Source organism: Uloborus diversus, chromosome 1 (assembly GCF_026930045.1).
Source record: "Uloborus diversus isolate 005 chromosome 1, Udiv.v.3.1, whole genome shotgun sequence".
Classification (NCBI taxonomy): Eukaryota; Metazoa; Arthropoda; class Arachnida; order Araneae; family Uloboridae; genus Uloborus; species Uloborus diversus.
In genome coordinates, this window is record NC_072731.1 from 209,890,138 (window position 1) to 209,909,546 (window position 19,409).

The following is a 19,409-nucleotide window of genomic DNA, read 5'->3' on the forward strand; positions in this document are numbered from 1 at the left end:
TAGCCACTAATTTGGGACGAAATTTTTTTATCCCCAAAAATTTAGTCAAGCGCATTTTTAACCTTTGTATTTTTTTTAATAGCATCGTTTAAAATAAAAAGAAAACAAAAGCAATTGAAAATAATTTTTTTAAAACCTAAAATTTGAATGTTTATTTTTTCAATACAAAATGCTGAACATTCTAATGGTTAAAAGTCAAAAAAGTAAACCTCTTTTTTTCCCTGGCATATTCCATTTCATCCTTGGAGAGCTAACTTTTAATGAAATTGACCACTGTTGTGATTTTCATTGTTTTCGTGCATTTCACTACGGAAAATGAATTTTACCCCTCTAAAAAAAGGTTGAGGAGTATTTTCAAGGCAACAAACCCTGACTAGACATGGAAAGATTGCATGACCAAACCCTGACTAGAAATGGAAAGATTGCATAACCAAACCGCACAAGAAGTAAATTCATTCTTCATGCAATCAATACGCCAACAGCCTGGTTATCCCATCCAGAGACTGCAGTTTCGTTTTAGTTATGGACTCGTCAGTCTGGAATGGAGAATAACTGATCTGGAGGCGGATGCCAGCTCCTTAATGCAGAAGGCCAACAATGCTTCAATGAGATGACTTCAGCCTCTAACTCGGTTATTTTCTATTCCAGACTGTTGGGTCTATGACAAAGACGAAACTGCAGTCTCCGGATGGGAAAACCGGTATGTCGGTATATTGCCTGTTGTTTTACCTTAGTACTGGCTTAGGGGCGGTAACTTATTGCTTAACGAAATTCATGTTCGTTATGATTAACTCCTCCCACGAGTGCATAACTCTGACTCGTTATGACCCCCGCCCCAGAAGAAAATATTTTCTTATTATGACCAAAAACAGTCCAGTAGAATATTTTGGCAGCGCCAGTGGTTTCCAATATTAGCTTATATAGATATACGACGTCTTTGGGACAGTAGATAAAAGAAGATTTTTAGCATATTGTACACAAGTTTTTCTTTTCTGTTCTTTTTGTAAAAAAAAGAAGCAGAAAAACAAACAAACAAATACTGAAAAAAATTATACAATCGATTCATAGAACCAGTTTTTTCACTTAGAATCATACCAGCAGGAAGGGTTAATTTTGTATCAAGGTAAATCACGACTTCGTTTCTTCATATGTGACAGACACAAAAGTGGCATTTGACTGAAAATCAGTAAAACCAGGTGACGTCATCGTAGACGCCATCCGCACTCCTGTCATGACATACAATTCATCAGGCCGAATCTAGGGTTCGTTGTACGGAGACGCGATGCCATTCAGCGATCGTGTACCTGCATCTCAATGACAAGTGCTTCGCCTTCTTGGGTCGACATTTTTTAAATAAATTCTTTTCCATGGAGGCCAACGACATCGGCGACCATTCTCGTCCGAATGTGTATTCTGAGGTCAAACATCCATCAAGATGTCTAGGGGGAGGCCCGGATGAAGGGGACGCCCTTCAAAAGAAACGGGGCACCCACTCACTTAGTGCCCTTTACGGCCCCATCATCCTCTGTTCAAGTGTTTAATACACGAGACGCACACTTCGGAATAAAATTTTTATATTTTAAGGTGAGAAATGTTGACGATACTAAAATACTGTGCAGCATCCTTAGAATGAAAGAATGAATGCGTAGACGTTGGAAAGCTTGCTCATTTTTCTTTATGGTGGTAATCTCATTCAAAATTATACTAGCTACTAACTATTACCTAACTGGATCACTCAAGGTATTGAAACATTTTTTTTTGTTACAATTTTCATTATTACTTGTACAGCCAAATCGAAATAATATTTAAGTTAGGCTGATTGACTGAATATTTTTGGTGTTAGGTTCCATTTGAGACCAGATGCACAGCAAAATCATTTTAGGCTATCAACATGATATCAGTCGGTGTTCATTAATTCGGAACCTATGGAGTTACTGGCACCCTTTTTTGAGCAATTTATCTTGCTTATGGACCTCACTAGATTTATAGGATAACGTCCTGAAAAAAACCTTGAAAAATTCTCAAGTAATGGCAGTACTGCTACCAGCCCTACTTAGCAGATGTATGTAATTTTATCGATGTCTTCTTCACGCAAAAACACATTTTAAACCAACTAATAAGCTAAACTTAATTATTGCAAAACATTATAAGAACATTCAAGTCGAGTAAATTTATGACAATGTTTAAATATTTAATTAAATTATGAAGTTTTTATTTTTGAAAATTAGTTCTGAGGAAGATGAGGGGGCACTTGTAAACACAACAGGTAGGGGCACATGTGAACAGTTCAAATATCCTCTCCGTAATATAAATATTAATGTAGAGTTATCACAATTGCTAAAAAAAGGTGTAAGTATTTATAATTATTATTTTGATACTATCAGTTTGTAACTTAATTGTTATAAGTTAACCTTTATGTATATAGATTATTTATTTATTTTATTACTTTTTATTTTTTAAATTCTTTTGTTACTAAATAGTTGGCCAACAATTTTGTGTTATATAATACTTATGAAAAACAAAAGACAAAATATTTTCCTTTAACTGAAGTTTAAAATAATTTAAAAATGTATCATCATATTCTGTATGAAGCTTAAACGCACTATATAACAAGAATAAACTTTACATAGTACTATATTCTTTGTGTTCTGTAGTCTTATAAGATTTTTTCTTGTCGATCCAGTGAGTAGAACGTGCTACGAAACTTTGAAATTTGACAATGAGCGGAATTATATAGCTCGGGAAAAATATTATCTTACTGACAGTTACTGTACAATTTAAACTGACACAGTATAGTTCACAAATCCTTCAATGTAATTGGTATATACGTATATGCTTTACATTAAAGAGTTTTTCGTTGAAATAGGATGTTTGCTGTGCATTTTTAATCGTGTTCATATGTGCCTCACGCTTGTTTTAATGTGTCCCCCTATAGGGGCACATGTTAACAACTGAAGACATTTTGAAAAAAAATTCATAAAGTAAAGAAATAGATTTTTTTTTAATCTGAAAAAAAATTCTATGGCACGAAGAAAAAACTATATAATCACGGGGACACTTATGCTCTGAGAAATTGATAGTATTTTTTGAGTAATTAAGAAATGAAAAAAAGTGTTCTCATGTGCCCCTCTTTCCCCTACGTGCAACCATGTTCTCGTTTTTCTTTTTTCTTTTCTTTTTTTTTTCACTTTATATAATGATATTCGCACATATATTTATGTATATGCTAATTAACTGATCGCTGAAGGAGGGAAATTTTCTATTATTTCGAAACAAAGCTTTACATTTTTAAAAAATATTTCTATGCTGTTAACAAAATTGACAATAAATGAAAATACTTTTTTAAGTATATGTATTTTTTAATATATAAAAAAGAAAACTATAAGAAAACTTTTTTTACGGAATTTATATCATTTGGCACTGTGGTTGTATCTATTAAATTTTTAGTAAAAGTGACTGGTTATTAAACTATAATTAAAACTTTTGAACTGTTAAAACAAAATCGAAAATAAAATAAAATGAATGAATTTTTGAGAATATATACATAATAATCCCGATTTAACGATTGTCAAGGGACTGGAAAAAGTTATCGTTAAATCAAGGATATCGCTAAATCGAAGTTATACTGTATATATATATATATATATATATATATATATATATATATTTACCATCAACACTAAACTTTTTTTGTGGCTCTGACAGCTTAGCCTGTTGAGTAAAAAATAAAATAAAAAGAGCGAATCTTGCCTCTTATTCTTACAGTAGAGGGGGGGGGGGGGGCGAACCTGCTGAAAAAAAAAGACTTTGATTCTCCAGAAGTTTTAATCTAAGAAACATGAGTTTATGGCCATATTTGTTGCTCAAACTATTTCTTAAAAATTTCGCGCATTTGCTAAGACAATGATAAATTACCTCACTGTAATACCCAGCACCAAAATATCACTTAAGTACATTTTGAGGTTTTCGCGTACAACTATCTTTCCCATTGTTTATTATGCTAAAATAAAAAAGGCGATATTTTATAGAACCATTCTTGATCGATTCAAAAGGCTAATCTTGATCTATTCACCCGGTAAAAGTTACTGTTCGTAACTGTTATTTCTTCCATTTTTAAAGTAAACAAAATAGCGCAATAAAACTTTTTTTTAACCTGTAAATTTCTTTTTTTTTTTTTGTTCAAGATGGAAAAGAATTGAAAAAGAAACATCCCGAGAAAAATAATGGAGTGAAACAAGTTGATTGTAATTGTTGCAACAAGATGGCGCATACCTTTCACTCAAAGGGAAAATCTAAAACACGTGCGATGTTGATAAATCTTATCGTTCGTTCATTATCAGTACATTTTTTTGAAAAATAATTCTGAAAAAGTTTTTTTTCGTATTTTTCCGAATAGGTTTCTTTTTGCTCGGGAAAAATTGAAAATTCAATTTCCTTGCAAAATATTATGCATTCAGACATTTTTAAAACTTGCATTCTAATTATTATTAAGAGGGGTTTTTTTTGTCCGTGTTCAGTATCCCACTTAAAAACATCAAAATTTGATAATGCAAGTTATAAAATAATTTCGTCTTACATCAAAGTACTATTCGCTACTTTTCTCATTCACATTGTAAATGAGTACAGGAAACAATTAGTACACCAATGTTATTCATTAGGAAAAATGTTTAACTAAATTTTTAATACAGTTTTCATTTAATGTGTGTGTATACATGTAAACACACATTAATGCATCAAAATTTATCAAAGCACAAAACAAACTTCTTTTTTTTTAAATTTATGTTTAAAATCTCAGCACTCACAAAAAAGCAAATTTCTGTCCAATATTTTTGTTCAAACGCATCACATCTTATTTTTACAAAAATCACATCTTATTTAATTTATGAATGATTGATGATTTGACAAATTTAGACAACATTCGGTGCTAGGAACGAAGATAGCTACTGGCTAGTTTCTTTAATTGTTGAAGTTTTATGTGCGTTTCTGTTAAAATGAAAAAAAAAAAAAATAATAATAATAATAAAAATAAATAAATAAATAATTTAAAAAAAAATCATGGATTGCATATATTTCTAAATATTTTAATACTTTTTTATAAGAAAATATAGCTACTAAAAACCTTTTAATTTATTGAAAAATCAATTTTACATTTTTTCCAGAAAAAAATGGAAGAAAACTACTCACGTTGTAATTTAGAACTTTTTCGGCTCCTTTTTAGCTTCTGTTGTATTATTAGTTGCTGTGGATTTTTTGTTTTTAATCGTAAATTTTTAGCAACTCATTCCGACACGTCCTGCAATTGCTAATAACGTTGTGTGTTATTTTTATACTTGTATTTCATGCGTAATGAACTTAACTATTGTTTTTATCAAGCAATGTAGCTTTCAAAGTCAACTGAGAGTAATAACATGAAATATTTATCCAAGGGCAAATTTTTCACAACAAGCGTACACGATTCCCCAGCTTTGTCGCTACACTAAAGTATTATAAAGTTTTCATTTTTGAGCAAGAAAGGTGCAATTTGTACAAGGAGAAAGATAGGGGGTAGGGATTGCAATACCGGACCGAAAATTCAATACCGGAATTCGGTATTTTTAAAACGTAATACCGGAATACCGGTATTAAAACCGGTATTTGAAATTTCTCAAAAAATGCTTGAAAACATATTGTTTCGTTGCCGCACTTCATAATTGTACAAAATTTGTATTATTTATGAAAAGGTATTGGGAAAAAATATAAAATGAAGGAACTAATGTCATAGTAAAAAAAAAAATAATAGTAAGAGACATAATGCATTTAGTGGATTGTCTAAGCCTTGAACTCATTTTAGTGCTCAACTTTCCTACAGTTGAAAGTGCTCTGAATGCACGCAGGTCGGTGATACTGTTAACAATTAGCGATTCATCTCCTCTAATTGTATAGAAGTTCTTCACCTTCAAATAATTCGGTGTCTTGCTTGTTATTTTTGGATAAATGCTTTTGTGTGTGTGTGTGTGTGTGTGTTTCTTTTGTATTGGTGTATTATTATTATTTAAATGTATAACTAGTAGTAATTTCTTTCCGAGAGACGATACTTTTCCAATATTAATATCATTGTCTCTTGAACAGGAGCGGTTCGTGTTTGCTTTTTATCAGCAGTTTGGTTGGAAATTTACAATAAAATTGACTAAATTTGATCTGATTAGTTTCTCTTATTCGTTTTCGCTTTTTTTTTTCTCTTCAACATTCTTTAGAATTATAATAGTGTAACTATCTCAAAGTATGTTTCAATTGATTAAGCTTTACCTCTATGCAAAATTTAAGGCGCTATATAATTTCAAAAAAGTATCATCTTTCAAGTGTAACGCCAAACAGCGACAGGACAACAAACCAATACTGGTGACAACATATTACCATTTGCTATGCTTTCAAGAAAAAGTTTGTCAAAATTTAGTACAGTTGAGACAAATATATTGAAAAAAAATCAAAGTATTACTTTAATATGGTTAGAATAACTTTTCATTGGACAAATGCATTCAAAATTACACTCGAATTTAACTTTCATAAAAGGGAAAGTGAGTGATCAGGGAAATAGAAGAAACAAAAACCTAGTGCTCAAAAGCGCACGAAATAACGATTCATCTCACATGACAGCATACTTTTGTAATCTTTCCACCATTTTTGTTTAATGATATTCTATTATTTCGTGCTTTTGAAGCCAAATTTTTACATCAGTAGATTGAATTTGGTTCTGTATCATGGAAAAAGAAATATACATTTAAAACATAAGTAGATATTTAATAAATTCAATTGAAAATTCTTTAATTTAAACAATTTATTATTTTTAGTTAATACCGAAAATACCGGTATTTTACCTCAGCAAATACCGATATTACGAGATTGCAAAGTTGCAACATTAGGGGCTTGCAATACCGGTATACCGGTTTTGCAATCCCTAATAGGGGGGCAGAATCTATAGGTTTTTTTTGCTTTTCGAAAGATCAAAGAATTGATTAGAATTTTCAATGAATGTATTATCATTTTCTATTTTATATGTTTTATAAATCGTCACTTCTCTCTTTGTGTCAAGCATCCTTCTGTTTATGTACACTTTTCTCTCTAGCTGACATACGAGTATCTTTACTGTTATGAAACACATTTCATTAAACGCCGCTTCAAGCTTCGCAATTTGTTGATAAAGTGAAAAAAGGAATATTGCAAGAATAGCTAGTTTGAAAAAGTTTTCTTTTTTTCCCTCTCTTTTTTTTAGCCTACTTTACCAGTAAATGTCAGAAAAAGTAGAAAAAAGCATAAAAGAAAGCTTAATGCATCTTAAAAATATCGCAAAAAAAGTCAAAAATAAATAAGATAATTAAATATTGAAAAACTGAAAATTGGAAAATAGGGTGTTGAGATGGGGGAAAATGTCTGTCGGTCTGTCGGTCTGTTTGTCGCCCCCATAAAACTTTTGAGCAAATAGTCCGATTCGAACATTTTTGTTTCGTTCGAAAGATCTCGGCGAGGACACCCCATTCCCATATTTCATTTTTTGGTTTGAACAATTTTTTGTTCAATTTTGATCAGTTCAAAAAAATTTAACATTGGCGCCTACGGGGAAATTCAAGGCAAATATAAATTCCGAACTTATATAGAGGCGAATGTGCTTCATACAAACTCTGCAGGAAAAAGTTTTTGAAGAAGAGCACGTATAGAAAATATCATTTTTGATTTGAACATTTTCCGTTTAATTTTGAACAGTTCAAATCCTTTTGCATTAGCGCAAAGTTCGATACTGAAAGTCAGTAGATCTCGAATTTAAAGGCGGATTTACTTCAAACAAATTTCGTTGGAAATAGCTCTTGATGAAAAACTTCCGACTCCGACTCCTAGAATTGTAGGGCAGTCGACACCGAGTTCGACTCCTGCACTCCAAAATTAGTAGAACTCCGACTCCAACTCTGACTCTATAGCTTTGGCAAAAATTTAGACACGGAGGAAAAATGACTCCGACCTTTTGAAATTTAAAGTCTTCGACTCCGACTTTGATTCTTTTATCAAAAAATAAGTCCGACTCCAACTCCACAAACTATGGCAGAGCTGTAGGCTTTAAGGGGAAATCGCCGATTCCGATTCCGAGTCTTTGAATTAAAAACCTTCGACTCCCGAATCTGACTCTTTCACCCCAGAATGAGATTAAATCCGACTCCGACTTCGCTGCCATGGTTTCTACTTTGAAATAATTATTATCGATAAGATTTGCTTTTATTTTCACGCTAAAGTTTTATAGTGTTGGGCGTAGAATTTCGGAGTCCTTTATGTTTCTACTGATATGCTCAAAAGATTTTTTTTTTTTTTTGATAAGGAAAATTATTTCTTTAAGCGGTCATTTTGTTGTTTTTTTTTAACATTTATTTTAAAAAAAATACTGATTTGTTTAAAAAAAATTTTTGCCAACAGGGCGAAAACAAACGATTTTTGTGTGTGTGTGTGTGTGTGTGACGGAATATATTTATTTTAATGAGCTTATTATTTTTCATTCCTCTGTTTTTCGTTTTGAAAGTGATTGAAGGGTTTTTTTAAGGAAAAAAATATATTAGCTGCTTTGCTTAAAATGTGCTACTACCTTAATTGCTCGTTCATTTATTTTTTACGCATCTATTTCTTCAGATGAGGGAGGTATATTTTATATCTAGAAATCAGTTTAAAATGTTAAAAAGTTATTTTTGAAATAATTTGCGATTTTAGCTAATTTTAAGAATATTGATCAAATACTAGAAAGTCGATAGTCGTATACGGGAAAGTAGGGTCGTTTAGTTCCTGACGGAACTTCTTGTTATTTATTTAATTTTTCAACATTGATTGCTGCAGTTTCCAGGCATAGATATATTTTTGACGATGCTTATTTCTAAGTTTACTCTTTATCAAGATCTAATTGAGATATTATATAGGAGGCCCTAGGTTTTCTCTGACACTCCTGTTGCCAAACATTACAATTTTAGTCATTGGCTAAAATAACTTTAGCCATTTGAGGATCCCAATAAAACGGAGTGCCAATGCCACGGACGAGTTGGCCAATTCAGTAATTAGACCTGGTTCAAAGAGAAGACATTGTGATTACATTTACTGTAGCGATGTTATCTGCAACCGGGAGACCTAACAATGTAACAGGATAAGAATTTTCATGCCTTCTCCAAATTTCCAATTTTTTGTACCAAGTACAAGAACCTGACGAGTGTCAAATATCATCTGTAAGTCCAATAACCTCGCGAGGACGGTTGATGGCAACACCAGGAGTCAAGGGCGCATGTAAAAAAAAGTAACATTCGGTGATAAGTGCGAGAGATCACCTTGTACCACTAAACTACAAACGAACGGGAAACAGTTCGTTGAACCCCTTTTTCTCCCGCGCGCAGAAAGCAACAAATGGGTCAGAATCCTCACGCCCTTTCTTCCAATTACTAGATAACGTCAATGTTCACTTTCGAGGGGCAATGGAGTTGCCTCATCGTGGAGGATAGCTTGATAGTACAACACGTGAGGCAAAATGTAACCTCACGTATGCTAACAACAAAAACAGTTTTGGCCTCAAGTAGAATAAATTTGATGAAAATATTCCAATATGATTTATCTTTGAGGGTGGTTGATAGAACTCTAGGAAGCCAAATGGAACAATTTAGGAAAACATTATTTTAATTTCTTAATATGCATGTAAGTATATGAATACATAAAAGAAATCAAAAGTGAATGCCAAAAACCACTTCTCTAAAACTGGCAGTAAATGAAATAAAATTATAAGCTATAATTTGTCATTTAGTTTATTTTTTACAGCAAACATGGTGATTCTGGAAGAGTGGGCTTAACTTTAAGGGATGACAGAGCGTAGCTATACCAGCAACATTCTTCGCAGAATGTGCGGTCAGAATCGGAACGCAAGCGGTGAGAAATTAGAAGGTAGTTTTCTGCAGTCAAATTTAAGGAGTTAAGGCAAGAATGATACGAAATACTTCACTAAACATTTTTACCATCATTGTAATTGGTTCATTTTTAAAGAAAATTGTTCAGTGAAGCGTCGCCAACTATCATGCAGGCTTCACACTTGGATATGGAGTAATGCACAAGACACCAGGCATTTCCCGAATATAACCGCAAAAACGGCAAACCTGGAATAAAAAGGGCAATTTCTATGATGGTGTATCTATCACACTCTCAATAATAAATTGTTTTCCGAAATATCGCCTCTCATTCTTGTGTTAACTCTTTTAATGTGACGGTGGAAAACTACCTTTTAACTTCCAACCACTTGCGTTCTGACTATAAATTCTGTGACAAATGTGGCTCGTATAGATGCGTTATTTCACCCTGTAAAGTTTGAATCGCTTTTTTAGATTCACCCTGTATATACACCTATACACCTGCGGATGAGAAATAAAGTAAATATCAAAAGACCGTAGACACCACCAGGGGCGAACTGGCTCACTTTGACTTAGTCGGCAAAAGAATATTTTGGCCCACCTCTGCAAATTAAGAAAGTTAAATTTAATAGTGCCGGATCTCGATTCTTCCGAGTCGAGCAAAGACATTAAACTACCATTAGTTCCTATTTTCCTTTAAGTTTCTAAATCAAGTTTTCAAGTTCTAAAAAAGGAAAATTGTGAAACGTAAAATAAAGTTAACACTGATACATTTTTTATGGGTCTTGAAAGAAGGATACTAATGGTTAAAAGTCTGAAAAAGCACATCTTTAGGCTTTTATACTGTCAACACATAGGAAGAACACGAGGAAAGGGAGGAATCGGGTAAATCTCCGCGGAAATTTTGATATATATAGGCCTAAGGAGAAAAAAATTGCGAGAAGGGTTCTAGTCCCCTTCCAAGCGATATTTTCAAAGTTCATGTCAAAAACCGCAATTTTACAATTTTCGGTAAGGTTAGAGGAGAGGGAAAAAAGGGCTCCCCCGCGCGATGTTGTTTTTTTTAACAATTTTTTTTTTCAAATGCCAAGTCTATGTTAGTTACAATACTACCTTTGTTTACAATAGAATGTCGAAGGCTCTTCCCAGGAATTCTCCGAAATGGGAAGTTTTAGAAGAGCAATTTTAGTCTACCGTAAGTAAAATTAATGGAACAGGGAACATCGGGAGCTCTCTACGAAAACCTTTCGACTTTAAACTAAAAAACGCAAAACTATCTTTAGTTACGTTTGAGAGAGTAGAAGGCTCATTTGAAAGCATTTAAAAACTGAAGTATTCTCGACCCAATTTTAAACTACATTTAGTTAATATAGGGAATCCGGCGACGATCTCTCGTAATGTTTCGACATAGGAATTTAAAAAACTATCTTATTATATATTTGTAAACATTAAAAGGAAAAGGGACCAGTTTCCCAAGTGTTTCCTCCAAGATTTTTCTCAGGGCGCCGTGCCCTTCCGCTTTTGAGCTAACCTTTGACCCTTAACTTAACCAACCCTCCTTGCCATTTAAAAATTTAAGCAAAACTTCACAAAAGCGAAATTTTTTTCAAAAGGTAGAGATTCACACAAGCCTGTCCTTGAAAAGTCACTCCCTCGTTTCAATCACTTATCCACAAGAATCTGATTAGAATATACCTAAATGTTTTTTGCATTACCTTTAAAACTGAGCATTAAGAAGTTTTTTAATATTTTAAAGATAATCACTATCGAAAACACTTGAATTTAATATGTACCTAGTATACCAAAACGTAAAAGAAGCACCTTCTTTAAAGCTTCTCTTAAAAAGTAAGCTTTTATATGAAAGCGCACTGTCTCTTTTTAGGTCTGGGGGAGGCACTAGTTCCCTCTGGGCATTTTTTTCTGAAACTGAAATCAATTTTGGACTGTAGTGCAGATAAAAGGGTTACGGAGTTTTCCAACGGAAATTACTATAAGTGAAATTTTAAGCTATCATTAGTGACTTTAAGGGAAAGGCGAAGATTCAAAGACTTCTGGCAATTTTTTGATATTGCTTGAAAAACCCCATTGAGGAACTTGATCCCAAGGACCAGGTAAGTCCAGACTCACTCATTTTCGGTAAGACCAACAAATAACATCAGTGTCCCACATTATTTACTACAAAGCAGAGGCCTGATCCTACATTTGTGTCTGGTTGTTGCACCAATCGGAACACAGGGGTGACACATCGGAACACAGGCCGCGCCATTGAAGTTTTTAGGGGAGGGGGGGGGTTGAGGGTAATTTTTCTCATTAGGGGGGTCCTGCTTTTGGGAGGGTCTTCGCGATATTTAGGGGGCGCGCTCGTGCTCTTGGGGGGGGGGGGGAACATTCCTGCGGAACATTTATATTCTCCACACGCAAAAGTGTTCTCTCTTAAGGAAGAGTTTAGACTAAACTGGTTTTTGCATTAAAGTTCTCAGTTGTAGACTTAAGACTATCGTTGGTGACTTTAGGACTACAAAGGGACCTCATATCTGAAATACCTTAGAGACCCCGTTAAGTCTAAAACTGGCCCTGATTACAACCAATGCTGCTCAAAAGAAAAAAAAACCTTGTCCTCCCCGCCCCCTCTCCCTTTAGAACTCAATCCTAATTCCGCCTATATTCAGGAGCTCTCCCTTCTAGCCTGTTTGATTTGATCCTGTTTCAGATTCAATTTATCGTAGTCCAGGCTTGCTTTCCCGTATGCGATTCTGAGGTGAAAATACTCGTATAGCGAAAATTTACACTTGACCAATGAAATCTCTTGCCAACTGACAGCATTTAGTTGAATCGGTCACAACCAGTGAATACCAGAGGCGGCACAGAAATTTTGTGCCCCCTTCCATCTTGTTTACCCTTACGTCCCTTCATATATTTCACCCCTCATTTATCTGAGCCCCCTTCAAGCTCAGAACCCAGCTAACAGGTGCCCCTTCTCCCCCCCCCCCCGTTAAGCACGTCCCTGTTCATGTAAAAACACCTCAAAGCATGGCCCATGCATTTACAGCATTGCCGGGACCGCTTTGTTTAATGGTGCAGGAGGCCCTTTCAATTTTTGTTAATAGACGTACAAATATAAGATTTGTACGTTGTATATTGTAACGCTCTTTATCGTCCCGGGCCCCTTTTCAGGCCGCTTTGGACCCCAATTTCTCTGACCCCCTCCCGTTTCCTCAATGTGGGAGCCATGGTCCCCAGAACTCTAAAAACTAGAGAGAAAGTGGATAAGAGGGGAAAGCATTTGCACGTGTGAACTTCGGCTATATACATTGGTCTCCCTTTAGGATGGGGGGGGGGGGGAACCTTTTCCCAAGAGCTTTTTTCACAAGGAGTAAACAAATTGTATGTTTTTTCTTTTTCTGACACTTTAAAAAATGTTAGATGTGAATTTAAATGTATTAAGTTTAATAAAAAAATTGCTTGAAGTGGGACACCACGTTACATGAAAATGATAAAAACGAGAGAAATGAAATAATGAATTTCACTCAATATTCATTCGATCAATATATCATCAGACCCCCCATCCCCGGGTAAATAAAGGCAAATAAAGATGTAAATGTAATACTCGTACCAGAAGGCATATTGCATTTTCATGCAAAAATTTTATTTACTTCTTTCAATGTTAATAGGAGTAAATAGTATCATGCATTAATTTATGCGTTGTTTGTTGTCATTGTTGTGTATGAAAAGCAATGTTTTGTTTACACTGTATTCTATAAACTTCTAATTTTCTTTCAGAGTCCATCGAAGAGTTTTGTCTCCAAACATGGTGGTTGGTGTATAAGGTTCAACACCAATAGAGCCGTATACCTGTATGGCGCCTGGTGAGAGTCTAAGTCAGCGATTCTGACCGGAATGGGTCCGCAGAAGATTTTTGTTCACGTTACAAAACTTTCCTTGCTCAAAAAATAAATTAATTAAATAAAACTAAAAAAAGAAAAGGAAAAATCAGAATAATAACTATAGGCCAATTTTATTTTTTACTTGAAATTTGTGATAAATACTCGTAATTTTCTATAATTTCTCACAAATGTTTATTAACTTATGTATAATTATTATAATAAGTACTTGTATTTACATTTAAATAACTTAGTGACACTTATTTAATACCATGTAAAGTGTTATTTAGTTATTTATTTTTGCAAAAAAAAAAAAAAAGGAAAGAAAATCCTATAGCCCTGCATTTTTTTTTTTCAAAAGCTTTGTCGGCCCGCGGGTCAAAAAAGGTTGCGAAACGTTGGTCTAACGGATATCGATTGTGGACGGCTGAAAATCGTTACTTCGATGTCATGTACGATTCTAATGCCTAGTGCAAAGTAGCGAGAACGCATTCTGAATGTGATGTTTCTTATACAAGCGTAAATATTATTTTTAAATCACAAAAAACTGCGCTGTATAGGTCGAAGGACTTCATTCATTTAAATTCTAAAACGTAGTTTGTTTAATTTGCGAATATTTCCTACTAGAAAAATTTACTTTCGCTCGATTTCCCGGTTTATCTTTTTAATGATATGTCTGCATGCCTGAACGTGTTCCCTCTTCTAAAAGCGTACTTGCACTGTCACATTATCTTCATCGCTTTTCCGCATCTTATAAGTCAAAAAGCGATCTCTTGTTTTGGGTGAGAAGGGAAAAGGAAAGGGCAGGGGAAAGTGGTGGAACGCAAGCAGGATTGCTAATGTCAAGGTGCTTCGAAAATAGATTTTAGAGGTCTTGTGGGGCAGGGGCGTAGGCGCTGTCAGAGGGGGGCAGGGAAGGGTGACCGCTTTTCCCTAGAAGAGAACCTCTGTCTCCCACGCTCTTTTGAAATGTCACCAAGATAATTTAAAATTGCAATTTTGGGACTTCATTTTCAAAAAAATTCCAGGGAAGAGCCACATAACCGTTTTTTTCTGCCCTCATCTGACCAAAAATAACATAAAATGTTTCTTTAGGGGAAGAGGAGACTATAATTTTAAACAGTTTCCGAGATCCGCACTGGGGGGGGGGGGGCAACTAAAAACCACTATGATGTTCCGCCTACGCTTGCCCCTCTCTAACGGCAATCCTGGCTTAACCCATAGGCAAGGGGTGTCCACGAAGAGGGATCGATGGAGCAAAAGGCGCTACTGAAATTTTTAGGGGAGTTGTTTCATGGGTGTTTTTTTTGAAAATTCCCAGTCATAGAAATACTTGAGGGATTGCTTAAAGTTGTTTGTCTCATTACGTTGGATACTTTATGGCATCTGAAGGAGGTGCGGCAAAGTTTTGTTTACAGTTGTTTTTAAAAGCTAACAAAATCTCTTTCGTAAGAAATCTATAAAATTGAGAGAGGGGAGGGGACAGAGGGGTAACAAAAGGATGCCCCCCCCCAAAAAAAAATTAAAAATTCTTCAAAATATTTTGTTTTTTGTCATTGGCTGTGCAAACTTAAGCAATATTTAGCAAATTTGAAATTGTGCACTATTAGTACATTGTTTTGTTGAAACTCGATGAAGAGAAGCATTTGTCACAAAAATAGTTTGTATATTAAACATCTCATAAACCTGCTCTCTCAGAAAGTCCCCCGAAAAAAATTTTCAGTCGGAGGAAAATTTCTCCTATTTCACTGTAATCGACGGATCTGGAGAGCAAAATATAAAAATGAAATCGACGCATTGTTTGCATAATTAACAAAAACAAGAAGTGGCTTACCTGCAAATCCGGACCTAAGTCGTCAGTATTCATAGTCCTTTGCTGGAGGGGTGCGGTGCCGTGAGATTGGTAATAAGTCCTGCGAAAAAGAAGAGGCAATCAGCAACACGTCACGTGCTGGGAGATTCAACACAAACACACATAACTACTCGTCGCGAATGGAGAGGCACGACTGAAGAACGCGCGCGTATTTTCGCCTTGGAGAGAACAAGGTCGCGAGAGGATCAAGGCGAAAATGTCACCGCGACCGCCTAGCACAAACTCCTTCGGAAAGAAAGTGTGGAGAGAGATGGGGATTGGCAGAGGTTCCAGCCGTTTGGCGAGGGATGCGACTCGCCAAGACCAGCCAGATGAAGCAGCCCTTTAAACGGGGGAAAGAAGTGGCCAGTTGCACTTTCCAACAAGATGAATTATGTCATACAACCTTTCTCCCTATGTGATTCGAATTGGCCTTAATCACAATTGTTCGAGCCTGAATCACAGTATTCTAGCTAGGCGTAATGTAAGAAAAGATTCTTACTCGAAAAAGTGTTTTCTAATGATGCCCCAAAAAACGTATAAAGCCTCAAAAATTATTCAAGTGTATTTTCACATTTAGTATCTTGAGTAACAATATCGCATCGTGGAAGAAAGGAGGGGAGGGGAATTTGGATTTTTAAAATGTTACATTTTAATCTTTGTAAACATTTTTAGACACAAAATATTCTAAAGGTGAAAAATCAAAATGGTACAAGTTTTCTCTTTCCCCTCTCATCTTCTTTCTCATCCTCAGAAAGAAGATAGGAGAAGGAGATTACATCCTCTTCTTCTCATCCTCATCTTTCTCTCCTCATACCTTCTCATTCTCTTCTTTTTTTAAGTTTAATTGATCATTATAATGGTTCCTTAACATTTCACTAATCCGAAATGAATTTCACTTAAAAATAAGTGTCAAGGAGTATTTTCATGAGTTGGAAAAAAAAAAAAAACTTTACCAATATCTCTGCATTTCTGTACCTAATATATAATTCAAGAAAGAAAAGTTTTCATTTATAAAAAAAGAAACAAATATTTATTTTGAAAATGATATGAAGTTCATTCTCTCAGATAATTTTGCGTCACCTTTCGGTTAGATATCGCAAAGTACAGATCAAAATATCATACGCAGGGTCACCGAGAGCTAAGACAGACCCCTTGTCAGTTTGGCTGCCAGCCCCCTAGCCCCCAAAAAACTTATAAAATTTATACTGCTTCAATTCCATAATGGACCGACCCCTCAAGGGACCCTAGTTTCCGACTAAACTAACATGGCATCTCGCCGTCCCTGATCGTACGGACTTAAAGTTGAAGATGCTACTTACTTAATCACATAAATGCGCATGATCAACTTAAATGATTTACTTGCGTATATTATCGGTATCAGTTCTTTGCAGAGTTCATTTTCACAAGAAGCAATGAACTCCCGAGTCCCTCCGACAGAACGTAAACAATATTCCAAACACGTTTTTGGCTATCCCTTTCGAACATGACCCACTTAGATCCTAATATCTGCTCGAGTGTCATCATTGTTATCGGCGAGGTATGAAGAGGGAGGTGGTAGTTCACTAAAGTTGGAAGAATCACTCTCATGCCAATTTGATAAGAGATATTTTCGAGAGCTGTTTTGAACACGGCCGTTGTTATACTATGAAATGAGGGACTGCACTGGCAAATAAACAAACGATCATTTTCTCTTCATAGCAGATAGATTGTATTTTTTAATTTTTTTCCGAACATTATTTTTATTTAGGAGTTTTTTTTTTTTTTTTTCTTCAACCACTCACTTATACCCCTGATTATTCAAAGTCTAAAAGATTGTGAAACTTTCTTTTCTTAGTTTTTATGAACATTTTAAAGGAAAATGTATAACTTGTAAAATAGTACGTCTTTTGTCTTAAGCTGGAATTTTTTCCAGTCACCGTAATAAATAATATTCTTATTTGTTCTATGATTTTTTTCGCGTAGTGCATCTTTTAAATTAAGATATTAAATTATTGAGACATTCTTCATAAAGTGATTTTCGAAACGCTCGTGTTATGAGTGCATGTAACACATTACGGTTGCCATACTGTACCGTATAATGCTACTTGATTAGCATCCCTTTTTATTTTTCAAAAAAGGTTTGTTTTTTTTTCAATTCAGAAAAAATACTTAGGGATATGCAAAGTTACTCATTGTTTCACCAAAAAGCCTACAGTAAGACACATTAAAGACAACAATAAAAACATATTTTTCAAACAAATGATCCCCTTCAGCTTTCATATGTCTTTTATCTCTTATTCCTATACTTATCATACTACTGTATTCCACATAATTATGCGAATAGGATGACATCAGTTCCCATATTTCCTACAATCACCTACTCGTATAGTTCTCCATATGCGAATAGGATGAGATGTTTTCAAATCAAATTACGCCTTCAGCTGCTATTTCTTAAAATCTCTCCATTCATGTACTTTTCCTACTCTTGTATTCCACACACGGTATGTTTTTAAATCAAATGACGCCTTCAGCTTCAAAATTTCTTATAATCTCCTATATTCCTACATCTCTCTTAATTCCAAATTCCACTTAAATATGCAAATATGAGGACACATATTTAAATCAAATAACTTCTTCAATTCCTATATTCCTCATATCTATACATATAATAAAATAAGATTTGTGTGTGTGTGTGTGTGTGGCGCGCATCCCGGGAAAACGGTAAGGCCTAGAAAGATGAAATTTTGTATACAGGTGCAGTTTTTCCTGAAGATGTGCACCTCGGGCTTCGATTTTTGATATTTTAATTAGAAAAAAAGTTATTTAATGTTTTATGTGATTTTTAGCACTTTTTAGTACTTTTAACCTCACAGACCCCGAACCAATTGCGCCAGACAACTTTTTTATTGTACTATAGTGTCGGAAATTTAATTTTAAATATGATGTATGAAAAAATTTTGAAAAAAGAGCAATTTTTGTATTTTTTATACATTTTTGAAAAAACCTTTATTTTGCATTTTTTTCTGGGTTTAGTTATTTTCGAAACCCATCCTGCAAAAAGTATTGAATCCTCAATTCTAAAATTTTAGTTGATAATAGCAAAAACACTCCGCCCCCTTCAGAAGAAAAAAGTTTTTAAAAATACGCAATAGTTTATTTTTTAACAATTTTTTAAATGCAAAACACAACACGAACTGTTCGCTTGCCGGCTGAGTTCCAAACTTACCTCATCATGGTATCCAACTAAAATCGTTTGCTTTCTCTTCACCCCTTTTTTTTTAGTTTTTTATCTTTTTACAAGCGCTACTTTTTGTACACTACGGGGAACATAGAGCTTTTTTTTACAGGCTATTTTAATTAAACGAGTAACGCCCGCGGTTTTTTGCATGAGCTTTGTTTCTGTTACGGATTGGCGGTTAGGTCAGGGTAGATACAGAGATAGATCCAGATTGAGTGTACAAAAAATGTTTTTTTTTTCGAATTAATAATATAAATGAAAAAAGATTGTTAATTACTGTCAGAGGTGGATATGCATAGATCGTATAGATAGATAGACAAATATAGAGGTCGATTTTTTAGATGGCCAGCAAAAAAGAGACATGCCTGTCATTTAAGGAACTTCAACGGGGTGTCAATGCCTCCCCCCCCATACACACACCATGACTTTGAAAAAACAATGCTTTCACAAAAAGTGGAAGTGTTTTTTCTTATTTTTCAACAAAATTTGCTTGAAGAGTACGCCGTTTGTGTCTCCCCGCCCCCTCCTTTAAAAATATTCCAAACGACAGAGCTGGAGTTAGATAT

The 19,409-nt window shown here is 34.6% G+C and overlaps 1 protein-coding gene across 1 annotated transcript in view; it reads right to left on the bottom strand.

Annotated features, from left to right (window-relative positions):
- The window catches only part of LOC129218469 (ETS homologous factor-like), a 186,357-nt gene that overhangs the window by 34,591 nt on the left and 132,357 nt on the right, over positions 1 to 19,409 (bottom strand). The window contains exon 2 of the mRNA XM_054852752.1: positions 15,606 to 15,684. Within this exon, the coding sequence (XP_054708727.1) occupies positions 15,606 to 15,684 (79 nt within the window). The remainder of the gene's footprint in view (positions 1 to 15,605; positions 15,685 to 19,409) is intronic.